Raw genomic sequence first — 24913 nt, 5'->3', positions numbered from 1 at the left:
AGAATTTTGTTATTTTCCTTAGATAAAAGATTTCTGTTTTTCTTATTATGAATACTATTATTTACAAATTTGTAATTTTGCATTACTGGTTCAAAAGTTTAGTATTAAATAAGACATGGAAATAAATAATTGTATTAGTATGTATGAAGTATTCTTTAAAATTGAAACTTTGTAAACTTCTTTTGTGATTTTAGTTATTTGGAGTTCAAGCCTTCCTGGTTTGCCCATTTAGCCTTTTCCTTTGGTTTCTTGGGTCCGTTTTTTGTATCATCCCATGTTTTTGCCCTAAATTGACTTGCTAGTTTTCCATGGTGAACAAATGCTTGAATACAAGTAAATACTTACTTAAAACTGATTTAAAGTAGTTTTATGTTTAAACATATAAAACCATAAACATTTTTGAAAAGTATCTAGTCCAAGTCTAATACTGAATATGAGGGAGAAATGATACAAAGGTGTGGAGCCTTGCCCATACCAAGAGGATTCATGACTCTTGACTCTTGGTTGCTTTTTTGTTGTTTTTCACCTCCTTGGTTTACATTTGAATGTAGATGGGATTGAAGTTCTGGAAATAAAATATTTCTGATCAAATAAAAACATTATTATTTCCTGCCTTTAGAGACTCCAAAGAATTAAGCTAACATGAACATCTCCCCTTTCAAACCTAAAATCTTTCTTGAGGACTCACAGGAAAATATATATTTTTGTGAAAAGGAGTTTTTTCTTACATCTTTATCTGGATGAATATGATTTTAGAAATTCAAATCTAGATTCTAATAGATTGTTTATAGAGCTAAAATAATCACTGTATCTTAAGAAGGACAAACTGCTTTTGTTTGTGGCATTCTAATAGGCTAGTCATTTGTGATTTGTTTCTTTGTCTCTACAGGCTTTTGGATTGACCATTTTTATTGACAATTAGTTAATAGAATAAAATACTCAATTTGTGTGTTTTTTATTTAGATGATTATTTGAACAAATGTACATAGTTAGAAAGAATTATGATATTATGTGGAAACAGTCTTTAATATTTTTCTTTTTACAACCCACATTTTATAAACATTTTATCTGTAGAAAATGACAATTGCAGAAGAGTAAAGGGGTTCCTCAGTAGTCACGCCTATAACATAACAAGATAAAACAAAAACTCTAGAGGGTCTATGGCATAACTAAAGGCCTAAAGACTGTGTGTAAATGATGAGCATGTATCTAAAGAGTTTGACAAATTGATTTATCATCATAGATATTTTGTCAACATACTGCCAGATATTTAGATGTTTCTATATATCCCAATATGTGGCATTTACTTATGTATACAGCCATGTAAAAATAACAAAATATTCTATTTCTCATTTATATGTTTAAATGATGTATAAGTCATAATAAAGACTGTATTAAAAAATTGTTTTGATAAAGTAGAGGATGAAACATCATGCAGCATACAAAATTATGAAGTACGTGAAGATGATACTAAAGAAGTAAAACAAATAAAATTTAAATGAAATTAAACTAAAATATATTTTAAAATTAAGCAGACAAGTTAATTATTCATAAAGATTATGCTGATATAAATTTGGACAGGACAACTATAACAATAATATATGAATTATATATGTAATGGTGTGTGTGAATTGTAGTAATTACTTCTAAAAGATGTATGTAGTAAAATGTTATATATTTTCTTTGTTTATGTATCACATAAACACACTATTTTTCTTCTAATGAGTAATGGTCTGCTTTTCTTTTGAAATCTTGAAAATTTAAAAAAAATAGTAGAAACTATTTTTAATCAATAATTCCTGACATTTATTAACTTATGAAGTATTAGGAATTTTTAAATGATGTTTAGCAAATATCTGTTATCTCTATATTTGAGTGTACTAAGATAATTTTAAACAGTATAACATTCTGCAGGTCATTTAGTATCATATGAACAAAGCAAATTTAATTGCTTTTTGTGCTTTTTCAAATTCAATTAAACTCTCCATGATATAGGATATGACAGTCTTTAGGTAATCTACAAGATTCATTGATTTTGAAATATCTTACTTGAGGAAAAATCTATACAAAGTTTATGTTGCTTAATATTTATTAATATTTCTAGCTTGAAGTAAGCTAGAAACAGTCAAGTTACAGTTATTTTTGCTGCCACAGATTTTTTGTTGAAAACATACTTTCAAAATGTGCTTAATCCAATGTCCTCCAAAAACAGTATCTATATATACAGTCTTTTTAAAAACATATATTTGACCAATATTTGATACTGGGAAGAATTAAATTATTCATATAACTAAAGCATGTGGGCAATACTAGATCCAGAAAGAACTTATTTGTATTTTATATTTAGGAATTCAAGAAAATATTGTCATAAAAAAGATTGTTTTAAAAAGATATTGTTAATATCCTTCAAATGATTTGAAGTAATTCAGAAATTTTTTTGTTATAAAATTTACTTTTTCACTGAGTTTTTTACCATGAAACATAAGACAGTTATAGACAATATTTAAGTACACCTCGTTTCTAAACAATGAAAACAAAATTCAATACAAAAGCAGATTCATTTAATCTGCTCACTCTTGGTTGATTATAAATTCCTGTGCAAAGGATGATAGCCATCCTTATTCAGTTACACATAGGGTTATTATAAAAAATAACAGAAAATCAAAATATTTAATCAGAATCATTGGTGATAAATTGACAGAATTTAGGTGAGGTTGAACTTCTTTATTTCTATAGATACAGCCAAACAAAACACACATTTTAAAGAGTTGTATTTCAAATGCAATTAAGAAAGCTATATATTCAAATGAAATAATATACTCTATTATAAAGTTTATTAAAATCATTATAGATTATTCTATTTTCATGAGAAATATAAAATCCTATAAGAAATAAGTCAGAAATAATATCAGCATCACTGGGAATAAACTAATAAATTTTAAGAGACTAATGATTAAATAATGAATTCGTTTTGTATTTACTTGTCAAATGTCTATTACACTAAGTTTCTTGGTAAGTTCAGTAACTTGGTTTCATATAAGACTATGGAAACCCACAACTACTGAGTAGATTGTGAAAAAAATCTGCATTAATGAGGTTCAAGGGACAAATTAATCTTTATTTTTAAATGTGTTTATTTCCTAACTTTGAATGTAAAACTCAAAAAGAAAAAAAAAGGGTGTTTATCGTAATTAGGATATTTAACTACTTTTTATAGTTGATGACTAGTTGTTCTATGCTTCATTCATTTCACAAATATTTATTAGATGTTATACCCTGTATAGGGCATTGATTTTAGTGTTGAGGGAGGGGGAAAAGAAAAAAACAAAGACGATATGAGCCTTGACTTTAAGCAGCTTAGAATAGGTGAGATCAGTCAAGTACATATGCAGTCACAAAACAGATATGTACTAATGTATTTTCTCAAATCTAAGACTGATTAATCCATGACACATCATAATTCGTGTTGTATTCTGGAAGGAAAACGCTGTGATTAAGTATCAGTGTTGACCAAGATCACAGGAGGTATAGAGGTGAGTAGTGGTACATATGCTGTGGGTTTGCCATCCCCAGCAGCAACAATATGATGGAAATGACCTAGGGGAAAAGGTTGGGAGGAGGTTTTGGAAGGGAAAATTGGAGTGTCGATGGAGAAAGAAAACTATATTGTATGGCGTTCTAGAAGCTGGAGTTTCAAGAAAACGGAGGTTGACAATATCATCAGCAAATCTTTAAAGAAAGAGCACTTGAGAAGGGTTGTTTCTTCTATTGTAGAGGAAGCAACAAAGTATTTCCAGAGACTGTTAATTACATATCCTTTTACAAAGAATAAAACAATGTATAAAAGGATATATTAGGGAAAATAAAATGGTCAGTCATTATAGAATATCTTTAAAAGACCTGAGAAATACTAATGAATGAAATTTAATTTAAAATAATTGTGTGCCTTAAATATAGTTACATTTTTTTAAAAAAGTAAGCTGTCAAGTTCTGTCACAATGTAAGTATAAAAAGCAGGCAATCAACTCTTCAATCTTTTCTAAATCAGTGCCTCTTCAAAAAAAAGATTTTATTTTTATTTAAAAATTATAATAGAGATATTTTTAATATTAGGCTACTGAGTAATCATGGTACATATGTTCCTAGCAATAACACCAGAATTCTCTTAGAAATAAATGTTTTTGTTCATTGTGAATGTCATAGAAATGTCATATTTTCAAAAACTAATGTGAAAGCCAGCAGCAACCTATTGTTGCCGGGTTTATGTAATGGTGGGAAAGTGACAGAAACTTCCATATACAAGGAATCTTTTAAAAAAAAAAAAAATTGGTAGTGGTTTGTGGAAAGAGGATGGGAATGTGTGGATGTGGAAACCGATGTGGTGAAGTTAAATAGAATGACCCTTTTGAGGACTTGTTCACTTGCTTATTTTACTACTATCTAAATATCCTTTTCGATTTTGTTTGATTTTGTTTGTTTTGTTTTGCTCTGAGATTGTGAACATCTGTGTGCATCATTTTTTTTTTCTAGATTATTCTATGGTTTAACATTTTTAACATAATTTTATTTTGAACATGGTAACAAAAATAATTTTTCTAGTCCCAATGGGAGATGTGTTTGAAATGCATGTATGGTTAAGAAGCCTAGTGCATGCTAGTACTGCAGAACATCTGCTGCCCTCAGTCATCTATATTACTTGCCATTGCAATGTATGATGTTTCCTTGGTGTCCAAAGCCTATCATCTGCGTCGCGAGGAAACAGATTGGTTTGATAAACCCAGGGAGTCTCGTTTGGAAAATGGACATGGTCTGGACCGAAAACTGCCAGAACGATTGGTCCACTCTAGACCACTCAGTCAACATCAAGAGCAAGTAAGTGCTATATTTAGCAATTTCGTTTAGATTTATGAAACTAAAAGGACTCAATTCTACCCTAAAATGGTCTTAATTGTCTTAAAAGGAATGAGATATTTGTCTATTAATTTCACAGATGTTTTTTGCTAGTAACGTAAAGGAGTAACACAGCTCACTTCATAGGCTATGACTGGTTGAAATAGAAGCATAGCTGTGATGCTTCTACCAATTTAAGTGATTCATTCCTCCAACAGATCATTACTAAGTTTGTATAACATATCCAGCACAGCTATACAACAACAACAAAAAAATACGTGGAGCTCTGAGAGCTTACAGGATATTGGGTGAAATAGATTCGGGTAATTTTCAATGGTTTCCAGTAGCATGTTCAGATGCTAAGAGCAAGTGAGAGGATGGCCAAACCAAGTGAGCTGGTTAGAAAGAAGGTTTAATTTGGGGGAGAAAGGTAGCTGATATTTTAGTGGATCTATTATATGGAAATATTGTTATTTTGTTATGTATTTTTGAATTTTATATATAGAACAACTCACAAAAAGTGGATATTACTAATCAATGTATTCTTATGGATGAAGAAATTGAAACTTAGAGGTAAATTTCACAGTTAAATAAGTATGATACCAAAATTCATGATCTTACTCATTTTTGAGCAAATGAGGTGATGTTTGAATTGAATTTTGAAATACACCTAGGAGATTAAGAGTCTAGTGAATTGAAGGACAGTTTTCAGGTAAGTCAAGTGGCCTTAAATCAATTGCCTTAGCAGATCATATATTTGCAGATTGTGAACTCATTATGATTATTAAAATATCCAGAAGAAATAGTTGACTTCATTTACATTAGCTCCTAAGTCATCCTGTCTGTTTCATGATTTATTGATATAGAAAACAACCATATTTTGAACAACTGAGAAGATCCATATAAACTCATTATAATTTAATTCAGTGTCATATTGAGATATAAAAGAAAACAACTCTTTGACATTTATAAGTACTGTCTAAAATACGTTGTCTGTACTCTTAATTTTGATTTCTTTCTAAGCAATTTAAATTTTCATAGACCAATTTCTACCTATTAACCAGATTTTTTTCTTATAATTTTGTTGTTTTTCCACATGCTATCATATTTTCTAGAATTCTTAAAATTCCTCTCTACTATAAATTTCTATCTTTAGTTTTGATATCTTTAATACACTTTTGGTTTAGGTTTATATTTACCACCATAAAAATGTCAATATAATTCCATTTTTTTTTACTTCATGTAAATACATCAGCCTGTATTGAATTATACTTTCATTAGCTTGTCTTGTTACTGTATTTGTAGTTGTGTTTAAACTGTCATCAAATAGATCTGGCTAGAAAGTAAGAAAATTAATAAAATTATTCTACACATTTAAAATCTTAAATTGATCTCCTTTTATCTACAATTGCTAAAATAACAAATTTGTCAGTTAAAAATAACCTTCTTACAAGTGTTTATTATATGAATGTCTCTAAAATGGCATATTTGTTATATCTTATTCATCTCATTTGTTTCTCTGAAGTTTATTGTTTCCCATAAACCTAGATCAAGTCAAAGAAAACACAGATACTTTAACAATATCATAATAAGATGAACTATATAAACATGACAGCTTGTTTCGTAATTAACAAACAGGAATATTTATTCAACACTACTATTTTCATGGGTACTCAGAATAGTCTTTTCCACCTAATTTATCAAACTGATATTCTTTGAGGATACATTTAAAGTAATGTATCCAGCCCAAAAATAGGTAAATTAAATGTTCATATCTTAAAGGACATTCTTGTTTCTAATTTTGCATTACTAAGATAGACAGATTTGTGGGTTTGGTCATTGAGTACCTAGTAATAATGGTTTAAATAGTATATAATTATAGACCAATGTAATATCAAAATAAAGCAGAGAAAAGTATATTTGAGAATCATTTAATAAAATTCTTGCTATGTCTGCTTAAGTAGAAACATAAGGATTCATGTTAGGTGAATATAAAGTGTATATACTTGCTAAAAGTAATTTTTTACATTTGTATTTTTTTTACGTTTTTACATCTAACATAAAAACAAAAACTGTATATATACTATTGAACCTGCAACTATGCAAAGTTATAAGCTAGTTAAAAGTGAACAACCATAAAACTGCCATACAGGCCAAGAAAAGGAATATTGCCTGCCCCCGAAACCCCTGTATGTCCCTTCCAGATCATAACCACTCCCTTGCCCAGATAAATAACAAATGTGCTGGCTTTTGTAACAATGATTTGTATTTCTTTGTCATTTTTTTACTAAATAGACTCTAAGATAAAACACACTTTAATTGCATGAAGTTCAAAAGTTATATAAAGTTCAAAATTTGTGCTTTTTGCATTAATATTTATCTTCAAATACTGTCTTCCTCTTTAACTCATCATATCTATATTTTGGCATCGAGAATGACAAAATGGCATTCTCGTATTATTAACTTCTTTGCATCTCTAATCATAAAAGCTAATATTGAGCTCTTGGTACCAATAAACTCAGATGCTTTTATTTGAAAACATGTGCATAACAAGAACTCATATTCATAAAAGGCTTTGAAGGCAAAAGTAATAAAACCAATATGACTAGTGCAAACACTAATTTATCTGCTTTTAAAAATAATTTACATAAACATACATTAGAGGGATAGAAGAATATAAAAAGTTTTTATTAGACACACAATCATAGTAATTACAAAAATAAACCAAATCTGAAAATTCATATTTGTTTCATTTCTAATATATATGTATACATATATATATAAGAGGTTAAGCACATATATATATGTATGTATATATATATATATATATATATATATGTCTTTATGCATTCTTCAGTAGAAATTTGGCTCTGCTTTGTGAATTGAACAGATAACCTAATCTCTTGTTTTAAAAAAATTTTTAGTCACTTTATAAATAAGACTAATACCTTTCACAGGGTAGTTGTAAAGGTCAACACTTTTTGACTATTATAAAATCCCTTCACTTTCTGCACTTAATGTTCACATCATCTGCAATTTCTACACAACTGCTGCATTGAGGTGCATTAAACTCCCATGAAAGAACCACTCTTTCTCTTGATTCTGGGAATTTGCATGTTTTGTTTCTTCTCCTTGGACACTTTTCCTCCACTCATCCCTTGGCAAACCCTAATTATCACCCAGGTTTCCACACACATGCCCCATCACACAAGAAGACTCCCCTGACACTGCCAGCCCCACCTCCCCAGAAATCTGGTTTAAGTATTCTTCCTTTCTGCTCAACTTGTAACCATGTGTTCTGTCTTGTGTGGTGAGCTTATTGAGAGCAGTAGCTCTCTAGTCCAACCACCATGTTATATATGTATACAGTGCTAGGAATCCAGCAGGGCACTCTGTCTCCTGCATCTAGAATGTGGAGATGAATAACATATTGTGTATTCATACAGACATATGGATGAATGTCTGTATGAATACACAATATGTTAACAAAAAGGGCATGAAGGGTATCTGTCTTCTGCGAATGAAATAACAGGGCTCAATTCATTCCTTTTTGGTTAATATACTGTTTTTATATTCAGGCTTAATTTGTGAAAATAACTCCTTTTGAAGTATTTGAGGTTAGGGAAGAACAACCCCCTTTCTGTGAAGCCTATAGGCAATAATTCTATCATTCAAGAATCACCAAAAGACAAGGACAACAGAGACCAGCCCCTTTGGGAGAGGAATGGAGCACCACTCGACAGCAGTTCTGCCCCTTGGCTTTGTGCCTACTCTGATTTGGCAGTAGCAACACCTACCCATATCCCCATCTGCTACAGGACTCTCTCAACATTCACTCTCTATAGTTATTAAAAAGCTGAGATTAATCTAGGTCATACATCTAATTCATGAATGGAAGACAGATTTTTGCTCATATTGATCATAATTATGACAGTTTCTTGTTCCTGATTTATTAAATGGATTTATGATCCTGCTTGCACAGTGTAGACAGTCTCTGAAACTATAGGAGATTATATGGGATGCTCTGAAAGCAATATTCAAGAAAATTAAGATGTTTGACATTCCTTCTATAAGTTTAAAGTTGGTAGTGGCTGTCTGATAAAACTAATGAAAAAATTAGGAAGCCTGATGATGATTCTTCTAAACTGTGTGATAGATGCACTGTGAGATTACATCAGATCCAACAAGCGCAGTGGCTCACGCCTATAATCCCAGCACTTTGGGAGGCTGAGGTGGGTGGATCATGAGGTCAAGAGATCGAGACCATCCTGGTCAACGTGGTGAAACCCCGTCTCTTCTAAAAATACAAAAATTAGCTGGACATGGTGACGTGCGCCTGTCGTCCCAGCTACTCGCGAGGCTGAGGCAGGAGAATTTCCTGAACCCAGGAGGCGGAGGTTGCAGTGAGCCGAGATCTCACCATTGCACTCCAGCCTGGGTAACAAGAGCGAAACTCCGTCTCAAAAAGAAAAAAGAGATTACATCAACGTCTTTCCAGTCTCGAGATTTGTAAGAATACTAAGGGAAAATTGTATTTTCTTAGTTTATTTTTGACAAGTGGTATAAATAACTTTTTGGAATTACTATTAATACTTGAGATTAGGAAAGAATGAAATAAAATGAAGTAACATCCACCAATTTTACTGAATTACCTGCAGTACCAAAGCAAAGTTCAGTTACACCAAATAGTTGCAAAGTTTTCAATGCACACGATTTTATTTTTAGTAAAAAATAAAGATTTTTAAATGCAGATTAGGAAAAGGAAATAGGAAAGTAAGGCAAGTAGCAGAAAAAGATGAGGGGAGGGCAAAGTAAGAGAAATGAAAGTGTAAGGCAGATTGAGAGAGATGGAGGGAGAAGAGTGAACAGCAGGCAAGAGGGAAAAAGAAAAATGTAAGGACTTATTTACAAATATGAATAAGGTTTTCAATGGTTTACAAAGAGCATTAGTATGAATTGTCTGAATTGACTTATAATTAATATTTTTACAATTTATTATAATTAATATTTTTACAATTTAGTACACAGTATTTTTGTTTTTCTCTGCAGGAGTCACATGATATTCCTGGACTTAACAGGATTAGGCTGTTGTTTAGGGAGTATTTTATGTTCATCTAAGGCCTGCTTGAGCTTATTCTTTCTTAAAGAGAATAAAAGCTAAAGTCTAAAATTTTAGCTTTAGTTTTTTTAATACCTATTTTATTTTTAGTATCCAGAATTCTAACAATTTTACAGCTGGCAATTCTAGGACACATTAAGGTCACAAGAGTTTTCTGAGGAATCTTTCTTCCCAAAATGTATGCCTCTTCACTTCTAAATTCTGTTTCATCTTTTGGGGATGCACTTCTTAAACATATTCTAAAATAGGTAATATGAAATCTTTACCTATATTAAACTTTATTATGGTTGTAATTTAAGCCCAAAATTTTCCTATGGCAATTCATACAAAATTCCATACAAATACAATTCGGTTAATGTAGGTAAGAGTAAATGTTTTACTATTTCCATCTTTCATTATTTTATAAATCTCTTATGAAAGCAAAGTTTCATAAAACATAAAGCACAGGTTTGCATTTGCTAATTTACTTTTGTTTCAGAAACTTCATTTCACCAGGTAGAAACACAGATAATGTAGTCTGTAATATTCTCATATTCAAGTCTCAATAATGAGAATTGAAATCACAGATTTGCAACAGTAGCTTTAAGTGTTACTTCTTCTACCCTAGGGGATGTCTATATGACATAACACCATCAGCAATGCAAGCTTTGAATTTTAAAAAGTATTAAAATGAACAAAGCCTTTATTTGTTCTTGTAGAATTAGTTTCTGCATCTAGTATACGGTGAAACTTCTACTACATGTGCTCAGTGGAAGTACAATGCCACAATAAATCAAGCAACATAAACATAATGCAGTCCTGATTATGGTGGTAGAGATGTCAAAGTAGGGGAATCTTTTCTGTTTTTTCTCCCTCGGCACCACTTAATTGCTGAAAATTAAAAATGTTTTTCCATTTCTAGGCTGTCTAAAGCAAAATCAGCAGCTGGCAATTTTCCATATACATTCTCTATCCAAGGACACCAATATTGACTGCATACTACTGTAGTAACAAACGTTCTTCAGAATGGATTGCATGCACTTATTAATTTTCCAGTACAGCAAATCAGTTTGCAAGAGCAATTGGTTATAAATGCAACAACCATAAGAACTCAGAACCAATAATATCATTATATAGTGTTAGCATAAGATGCTTAAATTGCCATCATGTGAGAATCTCCTGTTTCCATTGATTTAATCAATGTGCTTTGAAATGAATGATTCTAATTATATATATTGCACTTTAAGTGTCTTTAATGTTGGTTTTTTACCTTATCACGTGTATGTCTTAGATTATACAGATGAACGGGAAAACTATGCACTACATCTTTCCTCATGCAAGGATAAAAATAACAAGAGACTCAAAGGATCACACAGTTTCAGGTAAAGCAAATCACAAATCTTTTTTATTCTGTCAGATTGACATATGTACTGACATTTGGATTTCAGTTTTTATGAATCATAAAATTGTGGAAAACATCACTTTTTATGTCAAAAATTGTGTGTTGAGAAATGTAAAAAATAGGCAGGATATATATTTCAACATAAAAGACATTGATGACATGATCATTATTAGGAGGTATTAAATGGTACATATTTGCATCATTCTTTTCATTTACTGTATGTTTTAATGCACAGGGTATTAAAATGCTACACGGTTATTGCTATATGTAGAAATATGGTCACTGGCTGTAGGAATATAAGACATTCTTACATAGGAAATAAAAAATCTGTCTTGAATTCTTCCAAGGAATAAATTCCCCTATTTCTACTCATCTTGAACACTGTCAATTTATGCTGGTGTTTTGTTTGTTTGTGTTCTTTTATAAGCCAAAGATAATGATGGTGGACTTTTTAATTTCAAATAATTAAATTATTTTCTGGATTTTCAGAAAATAATACAGGCATTTCCTATGCCCACTCTTTGCCCCCCATTATTAATGTTAACGTCTAATCCCAACAAAGTGATCAAACCCAGAAAACTAACATTGATATGATACTATTAAAACATATTATAAGCCTTATACAAATTTTGAGTTTCTTCACTAACCCACCCACCATTTTTTTTTTTTTTTTTTTTTTTTTCTGGTTCAGGATCCCACATTAATTGTTTAACTCCTGAATCTCTTCCAGGCTGATAGGTGTTCAGTCTTCCTTTGTCTTTCATAACCTGGAAGCTCTTTGAAAGATAAATGAAATTTGTATATTACAATTAAATAGTCCATATTTAAATCAGTGAGATGAAATATAAATTTTTCCAAGTTAATGAAATTTCAAAAAATGAATATTACCTACATTTTTGCTCTAGTTTGTTCTTTGAATTTCATGGACAATGTGCATCAGTAGAAAATATTCAAATAAATATATATATACAAATTTATGTATTATATATGTATAGGCAGTATATCTAACATGGCATATTTACTTTTTTTGTTTTTAAAGCATTGATTCACAAACTGGGTATTTCTTTAGTGTAATTGCTATTGTTCCTTTCAGATTTTAGACAATGGATCATATGGACATGGAACAGGTTTTGTTTTGAGCAATTTTCTTGTTTATTTTCATAGAAAATGAATTTATTGGGAGTCTAATGCTTTCCTTTTAAGAGTAGGTCATTTTTCTTCTGCCGGAGACAGATAATTCAACCTTTTATAGTTCTATTGCTGTTGAAACTGTATTTTAAGTACTGAAGAAAATTCCAGGGTGAATCTTAAAATCCAAGGGCTCTTTTGTAGAAGTAATTACTTGCTAAAAACGATTTCAGTTTCCTCTATCTCATAAAGCAAAACAACACCATATTCTCTTAACAATGCCAAAATTATTTTTTCATGATGTACAATGGAAATCTTCAAGTCATTTTTTTCTAAATTATCAGAACCTATGCCAATGTGCCTGTTTTCTAGCTGTATTATTTTATGCTGTGTTAAGAATTATTCCTTCAACCTTATTATTTATCTTTCTCTTTACTTATTCCTTTACTTTAACTAGAAACAAGTTTTAAAACATAAGAATTACAATAATAAATATCTCTTTAGTAAATAATCTAGTCTCCAAAGTAAATTTAATTTCTTTTGTATATAGATTTCACGAAAAGAAGACTATTGTTTTGGACAATAAATTTTCTTGCAATGTACCACATCTTTTCTCTGAATTCCCCTTTTTCTTTTGATATCTACCTAAAATAATACTAAAGATGGTTTTCTTGTTATTGTTACCCTGTATTGATCACTACTGAATATATTTTCCATGTGTCCTTGGAAAAATAATCCCATACTAAATTAAGTGTTTTAAAACAATCTGCCTTGTATATTCTACTTCTACTTTAAATTGTAAATACATCTACACATGAGGCTAGGACCAGTAGTTACAATCTTTGATAGTATCTAAAAATTTTAAGCCAATGCCAGGGAAAAAGTGACAGAGAACATTTATACCCCTGGGTAGTTCCTATGACATTTTCTATTCATCCAAAAGCCTAGTTTCATTGATTAAATATTTGGTAATATTAAGGATTTATTGATAGCTATACTTTCATCTATATGTTAATGATTTAATTGAGTATATCTATTTTTTAAATTGACAGATAAAATGATATGTATTTATCATATACATCATGTTTTGAAATATATATACAAGTATATATGTTTCATTAAACAGTGATAACTGCATGAGATAATGCTTATATTAATTAATGAGTATTATTACAACAGCTTTCTTAGCATTTCATTTTCAGTTATCATGGTGATAACTACATGAGATAATGCTTATGTTAATTAGCTAGAGTTATTATAACAACTTTCTTAGCATTGTTCTAAAATACAACATATTATTAACTATAGTCACCATTGAGTGTATCTTTTGGAAATGCACACTAAAATATTTACAGATTAAATGATATCATGTCTGAAATTTGCTTCAAAATTAGCTAAGTGTAGAGAATGGTGCAGATGTAGTTGAAATAAAATTGAACGTAATTTGTCAATTGTTGGGGCTCAGAGATTAACCGTATTGGATTTTATTATAGTATCGTATTATGTTTTCATATATATATATAAATTTTCCATAATAAAACTATGTAATTACTCTGTTTTTCATGTTCACAGTAAAACAGCAGTATTCAAAATCTTCATCAATAGTGAAAAGTCTAGCAAAACTAATAATTTAGCTGTCTTTGTGAGATAAGACAAAGATTTAAGCAAGGAAGTAGTGAAGAATAAAATGCAGTGTACCTGTTCTTTGGAATATACTAATGGAAAATAGCCATTAGTGAATTTTAAGTTTGGTTACATAAACCCATTGATAGTAAAACTACTATGAACCTTTTGTAATATTTTAATAGACAGTTCTAGCTTTATAAATAGTTTATAAAAGTTATATAAAACAAGCCTACCTCATAAATTTAAAAATGTTTTTATTTAGAGAAAAATAATTTCAAAATAGGAGACAGAAATAATGTTTTGTTTTGTTTTGTTTTGTTTTGTTTCGTTTTTACCATTCTCCTGTGTGGTTATGAAAATAATGTCGTTGGGACCCTCATGATCTCAAAAATTATTTCAGGGAGTCCACAAAGTCAAGACTATTTTAATAGTAATGCAAAGGCAGAATTTGCCTTTTTCATTCTTATCCTCTTATGAATACACAGTAGAGTTTTTCAGAGGTTATTTAATGTGTGACTTCACCCGAGATTTGATACAAAAGTAGCTGTGAAAATTCAGCTGCCTTCTATTAAGTCCGAATTAAGCTGATTTATAAAAATTTAAAACAGCATTCTCCTCATGAATTTTGCTTATAAAATATTTTTTAATAAAATATTATTTATTTTAACATGGAACGAGTTTTTTATTTTAAATGCATTAATAAATATTTTTAATTCTCAACTTTAACTTATAATACAGGAAATATGCATAGCTGTAACATATATAATGAAAAACTCCTTGAAATACTCAGTAATATTAAAGAGTGGGAGGTGGGAAGAGATAGCATGGGGAGAAATGACAGATACAGGTGAAGGGACGGAAGGCAGCAAAGCACACTGCCATGTGTGTACCTATGCAACAATCTTGCATGTTCATCACATGTACCCCAAAACCTAAAATGCAATTAAAAAAAAAAAAAGAGTATATGTTTCCCCAAACCAAAAGCTTGAAAGCCACTGCTGCAAAGATGTCTGCGGGCCAGGTGTGGCGGTTCAGGCCTGTAATCCCAGCACTTTGGGAGGCAAAGGTGGGCAGATCACAAGGTCAGGAAATTGAGACGATCCTGACCAACATGGTGAAACCCTGTCTCTACTAAAAATACAAAAAATTTGCTGGGTGTGGTGATGCATACCTGTAATCACAGATACTTGGAAGACTGAGGCACAAGAATCACTTGAACCCAGGAAGCAGAGGTTACAGTGAGCTGAGCGAGACTTAGTCTCAAAAAAATAAAGATATCTACAGTGAATTTTTTTCAAAAAGTAAATATCCTTTTTTCTCCTTATTAAAAAATGTATACAGTATTTTTAATGAGAAAAAAGTATAGTTATAGATTTTTTAAAAATCTATAACTCATAGTAGATGTGTTTTTAAATGTTTACTCATTGATGCGCATTCATTTATCATCCATGGTATGACTTACATTTTGTTAGGTGCTAGATTAATAGAGTGAACACAACAAAGACCCAGATTTTTAATATACTCATACTTTAGTAGGAGGACCTGAAATGTAAGTAATTATTACTGAGACAACAGTTAAGGAATTTATTGTTCATACCCATACCTATGTATGTATGTGTATACACAGACAGCTAGCTATAACAGGTGCACCATGATTTCTAATTTTGTAATGTATGCGGGGAGAAAGACAGGCATATAATTTTCTATTAAATGGTTCATAATTTTTAGAAACTATATCCTTTAACTTTTAACCTGTAAACTTCAAAGATATAGGTGTTTATCAGCAACGGTACAATGGTTTTGAAAGTGCTCAGCAAACACAAGGCAACAGAGTGGAGAGAATAGGGAATACGTTTTGAAATTATAAATGCCTGTGTTGAAATTCAGCTCTAAGATATGTAAATTTTGAGAATAAGTTTGTTCATCTGTAAATAAAATGAACTCCATATATCTCATAATTGTTAGTGAACCTATCATAAAGTCTTGTGTTTACCGTATGCTCACCAAATGTTATTTCCTCTTCTCTTAAAGAGAAATGAACAGAAAAAAAAAGAACAATGTGATTCTAAAAAAAATTAGTCTCTTTTTTTTTCTTACTTGAAACTCCATCTTGTGGCTACAGAAACACAGCTGTTTGAAATGAGCCAAAGAAATCTTTTTATTTAAAAAAAAAAAAAAGGCATTTGCTATGTACAGTTCTGTAATGGACTAGCTACATCTGCAAGGGTAGAAAGACTAATTAGCAATTATAATAGTGCAGAACACTAAAAATGTTCTTAAGCTTGAAAAGATAGCATTGTCTTCTTAGGAAATAGTGGCTCATTTTCTGTTCTACATTAGTCACCATCTTTATGAGTTTTTAGAAACAGACAAATTATAACAGATCTCATTGGATCCTAGTTGACAACAGTATCACACGTGGATAGCTCATTATTATTATTATTATTATTATTATTATTATTATTTTCACAGTTCTCTTGGATATAACTCACATATTGTAAATATCTATCGTTAGTGTACAAATAAGTAATTGTAATGCATTTATGGAGTTGTGCAACCATTACCACAATCTTGTTTTAGAAATTTTCATCTTTACAAAACAATTCCTTTGAGGATGCTAGCAATTTCTGCTTCCAACATCCCTCATCCAGCAAATAACTACTGATTTACTTTTTGTCACTGTAAGTTTGCCTTTTCTAAGCATTTCATATAAATTGAATCATTCAATATTCAGTTTTGATGTCTGATTTCTTTCACGTACTAGTTTTTTAGGTTAGTCTATGTTGTAGCATGTGCCAGTGGTTTTCTCCTTTTTATTGCTAAATATGTTCCATTGTTTAAAAAAAAGTCAACATTTGGTTTTTCTGTGAGATTTTCCCCATATTTAAAAAAATATATTTTCATACAATTTTAGTATAGATGTACAATATGTAATTTTTGTTGGGTAGTTTACTAGACATAAAATTTCTGGGTTGTATGGTAAGTTTCTGTCTAACTATTTAAGAAACTGCCAAATAGTCAAGGTGAGTGTGTCATTTTGCATTCTTGGCAGCAATGTTTCTGAGTAACCTCACAATACTGACCATGTAGAACGTTTTGGGAGGTGTTCCTGGCTCTATTTTCTATAAGAGTTTGTGAAGAATTAGTACTAGTATTATTTATTTTTTGAATATTTGCTAGAATCCACCAATGAAGTCACCTCACCTGAGCTTTCTTTTGTAGTAAGACATCAAGTTACTAATTCAATGCCTTTATTTGTTATAAGACTATTTAAATGTATTATTCTTGAATCAATTTTGGTAATTTGGGTGTTTCTAAAATGTATTTATTTCACCTATGTTTTATAATTATTGTCAGGAATGTAGTCATAATACTTTACCCTTTTCATTTAGGTCATAGTGAAGCCCTTTTTTATTCCCAATATTTATTATTGTGTCTTCAATTTTTTCTTAGTAAACCTAGTTGAAGATTTGTCAATTTTGCCAGTCTTTCCAAAGACCCAACTTTTGCTGTTATTGATTTTTCTCTATTATTTTTCTGTGTTCTATTTTATTGATTTCTGATCTAAATATTATCTATTTACTTTCCTTCAACTATTTCATACTTAGTTCTCTTTTTTTCTCCTAGATTCTTAAGGTGAAAATTTAGGTTATTAGTTGGAGAGCTTTCTTGTTTTCTGACATCAACATTTAAAACTACATATTTTCCTTTAAAGACTGCATTATTGCATTTCATGAATTTTTTTTCATTTTTATTCGGTTCAAAAGATTTCTTAATTCCCTTGTAATTTCTTCTTGTTTATTTAGAAATATGTTTTTCATGTTCCCTAATGTTTGGGGTTTTCTCCGATCTCTTTCTGTTCTTATTCTTTAGTTTCATTGTAGTTGGAAAACCTATTTGGTGTGATTCAATTATTTTGACTTCATTAAGATTTGCAAAGCTTTGTTGATAAATTTGTATATAAAATGGAGAGATTATTCAAAGCACAAGCAATTTTTGAGTCTGCTAGTTTCAAGTATGACTGTGATTTTACTTTCCACTGAAACTTCTCTTATCTGTGCTGCACATCTGTGTAACCTTCTTTTGGCTAGATTTGTGTGACTACTTTGGGCTCTCCCTGGTTTCTGCCAAACATGCACTCAGCCTCCATTTACCCAGGGATATATTAAGAGCTTATTAAATCTATTTATGGATGTCCCAGTTCCCAGTCTCCCAGTTTAATCCCTAAATAATTTGTAAGTCTGCCACTTGTTTCATCCCCTCGAGCAGCAAAGCATCTGGTTTTCATACCCTGCCCTGTCCAATAGAACTGTCATGACAACTGAGCTGGGAAGCCCCAGCCAAGCACAACCAAGATTCCTACTTGATATGATTGGGCTGTGTCCCCACCAAATCCCATCTTGAATTCCCACGTGTTGTGGGGGGCACCTGGTGGGAGGTAATTGAGTCATGGGCATGAGTTTTTCTCATACTGTTCTCATGGTAAATAAGTCTCATGAAATCTGATGGTTTTATAAGGAGGAATTTCCCTGCACAAGCTCTCTGTTTGCCTTCCGCCATCCACATAAGATGTGACTTGCTCCTCTTTGCCTTCTACCGTGATTGTGAGACTTCCCCAGCCACATAAAACTATGAGTCTATTATAAACCTTGTTCTTTTGTAAATTGCCCAGTCATGGGTATGTCTTTATCAGCAGTGTGAAAACAAACTAATACACCAGTGTTCTTACTTGAAGATCGGTAGCTTCTCATGAACAAATACTGGTCAGTTTTTTTGTAAACTTTTGTTTAATTTCCAGAATACTGAAATCATTGGTTGTTTTTCAAAGTTTTATCCAGCTATACAATTCATTTGTTAGGAGGAGATTTTCTTTTTATTTTGTAATCTTTCTACTTAATTATAATTTTGGCAGCTTTTTAAAATTATACTTTAGGTTCTGGGGTACATGTGCAGATCCTGCAGGAGTGTTGCATAGGTACATACGTGGCAAGGTGATGTGCTTTGGCAGCTTTTTATAATGTATTTCCTGAGATAGTAATAAAAGTACCATATTTCTCTGAAATTATTTCGTCATTCTCAAAATTGTTTTGATTGTACAATCTTTTTATACTTAAATATTTAAAGTATTACATATAAAATGCAAATAATGAATGAAATTTGTTTTGGCATAAGATTCCTATAAATGATGGTTTCTAAATATTCCATTGTAGTATTGATTTTATGTGCATAAAAGAGAAAGCTGCAGGCCTATTATACCTCTTTCTAATATACCAGCCAGAATTACTCATCTGACAACATAATAACAATTTTGGGTAATTGAATCAGACTGAAAGAAACAACATAGTCTGAGAGATCTCAGAAATCTGAGGAAAATAGCTCAGATATTTTATCAATATTTCATAAATGAGTAACATTTTATCAGTATTTGTCAATTTTATCAACATTTTGTCAACATTTTATCAATATTTCATAAGCGAGAAACATTGTTTCTGAGGAAGATTGTGACATTCTTAGAATCCTAAAGAAAGTTGAAGATTAGCCATGACTAAACTCACAGACTGTGTCCTAATCCTGTTGTAGAATTCTTACCTCTCCTTGCCTTCATTGTTACTCAGTGGTAAAGGTTTTCTACCTAAAATTTTAAAAATCTGAGCAGAAGTGAGTAAGAATAGCTTTAAAACAATAGCTAGTCAGATATTCTATTTTCGTTTCTTCATCAATGGAATTTCCAACACTGAAAATATGTGAAAACACTGAGTTGATTATATATTCATTTTGCAGGGAGGTACATACATGCATACATGAACATAAACACAGCAATAAGCCCTCTGTCATATATAGGAGAGTATTTTTTGAATTGAATTTATTACATTTATAGTAATGGTCTTGTTTGCATAGATTTATTAGTTCCACTATGCAACCAAATAAATTATATATGCAAAAAATCCAAATAAAATAGTGATAATCATAAATATTTAGCGGACATAAAATATAAATATATATATATATTGTTTTCTATTTTCTTCTGAAATAACTTGAAAGTATAACTCTAAATACAAGAATTCTCTTTTTCCTTATTTATGTGCTTATAATGAAAATCCACAAACCTAAAATAGACATTATTCAGAGATTTATATTCAGACTCTAGATGGAATGTGGTAAGAATAGTTCAATATATATCCTATGATAGTTATCAAAGATATAATATTGTGATCAGCAGATTAGTTTTTTAAAAAGCAACTACAATAAAATTCTCATTGTTCTACCTTAATAAAAATTAAAAATACTAAAAACACAATTTTCCACCTTCTGTAACTGTTAAATCTATTTTAAATAATGTGAACTAACAGAAAGAAGAGTCACAATAAAGGACTATCTCCCACCATAAACAAGTAGATATTAATATTGAATATGGACTCAGCCTTGGTGCTAGACCTGAGGTAGATGTAGAAAAAATCTAGTGGCTGGGCGCGGTGGCTCAAGCCTGTAATCCCAGCACTTTGGGAGGCCGATGCGGGTGGATCAAGAGATCAAGAGATCGAGACCATCCTGGTCAACATGGTGAAACCCCGTCTCTACTAAAAATACAAAAAATTAGCTGGGCATGGTGGCATGTGCCTGTAATCCCAGCTACTCAGGAGGCTGAGGCAGGAGAATTGCCTGAACCCAGGAGGCGGAGGTTGCGGTGAGCCGAGATTGCGCCATTGCACTCCAGCCTGGGTAACAAGAGCGAAACTCCGTCTCAAAAGAAAAAAGAAAAAATCTGGTAAACTTACAAAATACTTGAAGTGGAACTAACATATATTAAACAACTATATATTGAAAGTTAAAATGTGTCACAAGCTATGTGTACATATATTTACATGTGTAAATATTGGGACACATTGGGCTGTGTCCCCACCCAAATCCCATCTTGAATTCCCATGAGTTGTGGGGGGGCACCTGGTGGGAGGTAATTTTTTTGCACTACTTTTCTTTGTTCAAATAATTTTACCAATGGAATATCGAGAACACATCTTTCCCCATTTTCTCATGAATATTTTTATTATTCTGCTTTCTGTTTGCTAGAGATCTCAAAGGCAAATGCCTATCTAGCTTTCAGCTTATGATAGCCAGATGGATAAACGCACATATTATTCTCAACCTTCTTCTTGAATATTTACATATAAATGTATGTGTTTCCATGTGTGTATATATAATAATATAATCTGTAAAGTATTTCCTGTAAAATATGGTAGTGGTAAAAATCATAAGGCTAAAAATAGAAGCCATAATATTACAATTTATATTGTTTACTTCTTGTCTTTTTTTTATACATATGTGCACACACACTAAAAGTTGAAAGTACAATGTAGTATAGTTCACATGCATATCTCATATAAATTACCCAGTTAAGACATTTTCCTGTTACATCAAAAGCTCTTCACAAATTTAAATATAATGACTGTTTTTTATTATATTGTATAGATGTTTAATTATTTACTTCAACCATTTTCTAACTGATTGGCATTTATGTCGTCTCCCCCTTTTCATTATTATAAACAATGCTGCAATGAAAAAATTCTGCCTTAATGTTTATTATTCCCTTGGAATGTATTTACAGAAGTAAAATTAGTGAGTAAAAGGAAAAGAATATTTTGAATGTTCCTTAAAAGTCTTCTCAAATTTCTTATCTGTAAATTCTGCTGCTTTGCATTCCCAAACTAAGAAACTGTTTTTCATTCATTTTTTTATTGTGGAAATTTTAATTGATATAATTTTCAGGAAATGATATTGTAACTTAGTTCAGAAGCCAAATTTTATATCATGTTGCTTTAAGTATTATTTCTTTGATTAATTATCAGGTTGATATTTTGTCCTATATTTAATAATTTAATTGTCTCCTAGTCATCCTGGTGGTGAGGGAGAGATTCCTGCATGTCCTGGAGTTGTGGTGAGGGCTGAGCACACTGCACCTGACACTGGACCGATGACAACAGCAGCTTATTGGTCACATATGCTCAAAGTTTGGGGGAACAGGACCCCGCACATGACACAGGGCCACATGGAGGTTGTACTGGGGAACCGGGAACAACCAGAGGCTGTGCAAGGCTGGGTTTTTCGTATCAAAAGGTTGGAGCACCCCGGGTCCTACAGGATGACATGGTTTGCTCCACTGAATAGTTCCTCAGACTGTCAGGAAATAGGAACCCCTGACCCCTTGATAAAGAGGATTGTTTGGCGAGGGGACCTGATCCATCAGAGCACAGTGGGGAGAGAAACTTGTGATTTGGCCTTTCTGATTTTACCAGAAAATTAGGCATCATGTAATATTGAGTCTTAATTCTAAGCTTTAGATCACAGTTAGCACCGTTTCTTTCCTTTCAGTGACTTACCTACTTAATATTAGAGTACAATAGATTACTTTTTAAATTTTTATTCATTCATTTATTTATTTTGCTGCAACACTAAGTATATAAAAAGGGACCAGGGTATACAAAAAGCTGGGGCCATAATATGTTGGGCCCAGTAGACAATTAAAGAGTCTAAGTTTAAGTTGATAGGGAAGATTGGCCTCTTGAAATCATTAAAAACATAGCTTCTTTTATGAAGTCTTTTTTAAAAAAAAAAAAGATTGTTTGCTTCCAAGTTTAATTCTGAAGGAAACTTAATCATAATGAATGAATGAAATACACAAAAGTTTGAATAAATAGGTTAGATCACCTTTGCTTGAGAGTATACTGCTGTTCTCAAATGTGGTATGTTAAATAAAGAGATATTGAGGCAAAATATGGTGAGCTACTCCATGTGATTTAGATTAGTTCTGGCTAATCGTCAATATTTCTCCAATGTCAATTATATGAACATTTTATGAGAAAATTAATTTTTTTTAGACCAGCCAACTCTTAAATTAAAAAGAGTTAAAACAATTACGCTATCTCTTCTGCTTCTTGTGGAATACCAAAAAAAAGTAAAACTATCACCTTCAGGACAAGTGTGTTCCATCCTAACTGCTGGAACATCTGTGGAATTAAACAGAGCCTACAAAATGGGCCTTAACACTGAAGTTTCTCCTTTCTCATATAAGATGGCTGTTTCTATTTTATTATTCTAACAGTGCAATTACACAGTATTCACTTTTTTTTTTTTTTTTTGAGACAGAGTCTTACTCTGTCACCCAGGCTGGAGTGCAGTGGCATGATCTCAGCTCAGTGCAACCTCTGCCACCCAGGTTCAAGCAATTCTCCTGCCTCAGCCTCCCAAGTAGCTGGGACTACAGGTGCCCGTCACTGTACCCAGCTAATTTTTGTAGTTTTTAGTAGAGAGGAGGTTTTACCTCTTGGCCAGGCTGGTCTCGAACTGATCTTGTGAATAACCTGCCTCAGCCTCCTAAAGTGTTCACTTTTTCATTGTAAGGCTTATTTGGGAATATATTGAGCATCAGGCTATGGACATAAAGTTCAGATTTAATTTCTTCTGAAATTACAATTTCTTCCTGGTAAATTGTAGTGAAAATGTGGACTTATTTACTCAGTACCAAAGGAAGTTTTTATTTTCAGGGTGAGTTCCACAGAAACATATTAGCTTGTATATTGTGTTCCTGCTAAGGAAGTGACGTTATAGGCTTTGCTTCCAGCTGGAGGTAGCTTAGCACATTTTATTATGCACTCTTAATAAATAAAATTCAAAGAATGAATAATTGATTCCATGAGAGTGAAGATATTCACAGTATTCAAGGATAGGAGAGTTGATGGTAATATTAACGTGAAACATAGCCATATAAATGTAAAATGTATGTGAACTGGCAGTAGAAAAATAAACAAGGAGAAATGGGATTCAATAAAGGAGTAAGGATTTATATTGATTTTCTAGAAGATTTTCTTGACAATTAGAGTGATGAGCAAAGGCAGAAAGAACAAGGATGTGAACGTCAAGAGAAAAACAGTGAGTTCTCATCTGAGCTTTTTTGTATGCTGGACAACCTATGGCAAGTTCTTAACCTTCTTTGGTAGTCTCAGCTGCTTTATCCTAAAAATGGTATGAATAGTACCTAACTCAAAATGTTGTGGAGGTGGGTAAAAAAGGCAATGCAAAAAAAGGATAGTGTCAAACACATAGGAGAAACTTTGCAAGTGTTACTTTATCTTTCCTTCCATCCCTGGAGATGACACTGAAAAGATTGAGAAAAATCAAATATATTAAACATAAAATAATATTGGCACAAACAATAAAAATCAAATAAAATCCATCTGTTCAAAGTCATGAGTTTGGAGATGTTTTGACAAAAGATCAATAAATCCTACATAATAGAAAATTAAAGGAAAATAAATAAAAGCAGCTCACTTTTTGCGTAAAGCATAATTTCAGTGGGTTGTTTGAATATTCTTAGCCTAGTATTAACACCATGAAATATATTTTTGTCCATTCCAGATAGTAATAATTATTTTAATAGAGTATTGAAAATAACCAAAAATAACTGTACTAAATAACTCTTTAATGAAAAAAAATAGCTCCTGATATATATAGGAAACTAGAGGCTGTTAAATTATATGGAAATTATATGGAATACCTCCTTCACAAAAAGCAAATTGATTTTGATGAAAATGGTTCCGCCTGTAGTGTAAAAATAATCTGGACATCTGGATTTTATTTGTATACCTAAAATGACTCAGCAAATTTAGAACTTTTCTCTCTAAATCAGTTTTCAACTTCCTCCAAAATAGTGGTTAGTATAATAATTATTACATAATCAGGCATATATGGTACTTTGTTCTATATAGATATGCATA

General features: G+C 31.4%; 1 protein-coding gene across 10 annotated transcripts in view; it reads left to right on the top strand.

Annotated features, from left to right (window-relative positions):
- The window catches only part of PCLO (piccolo presynaptic cytomatrix protein), a 412268-nt gene that overhangs the window by 251256 nt on the left and 136099 nt on the right, over window positions 1–24913 (top strand). For all 10 annotated transcript variants that reach the window (XM_074379337.1, XM_074379336.1, XM_074379334.1 and 7 more), the window contains exons 8-9: window positions 4736–4872; window positions 11280–11370. In XM_074379337.1, coding sequence (XP_074235438.1) covers window positions 4736–4872; window positions 11280–11370 — 228 coding nt within the window. The remainder of the gene's footprint in view (window positions 1–4735; window positions 4873–11279; window positions 11371–24913) is intronic.

The sequence above is a fragment of the Saimiri boliviensis genome, chromosome 10 (assembly GCF_048565385.1).
Source record: "Saimiri boliviensis isolate mSaiBol1 chromosome 10, mSaiBol1.pri, whole genome shotgun sequence".
In the NCBI taxonomy this organism is placed as follows: domain Eukaryota; kingdom Metazoa; phylum Chordata; class Mammalia; order Primates; family Cebidae; genus Saimiri; species Saimiri boliviensis.
Note: the sequence above shows the minus strand (reverse complement) of the source record. Positions and strands in the feature narration are given on the sequence as shown.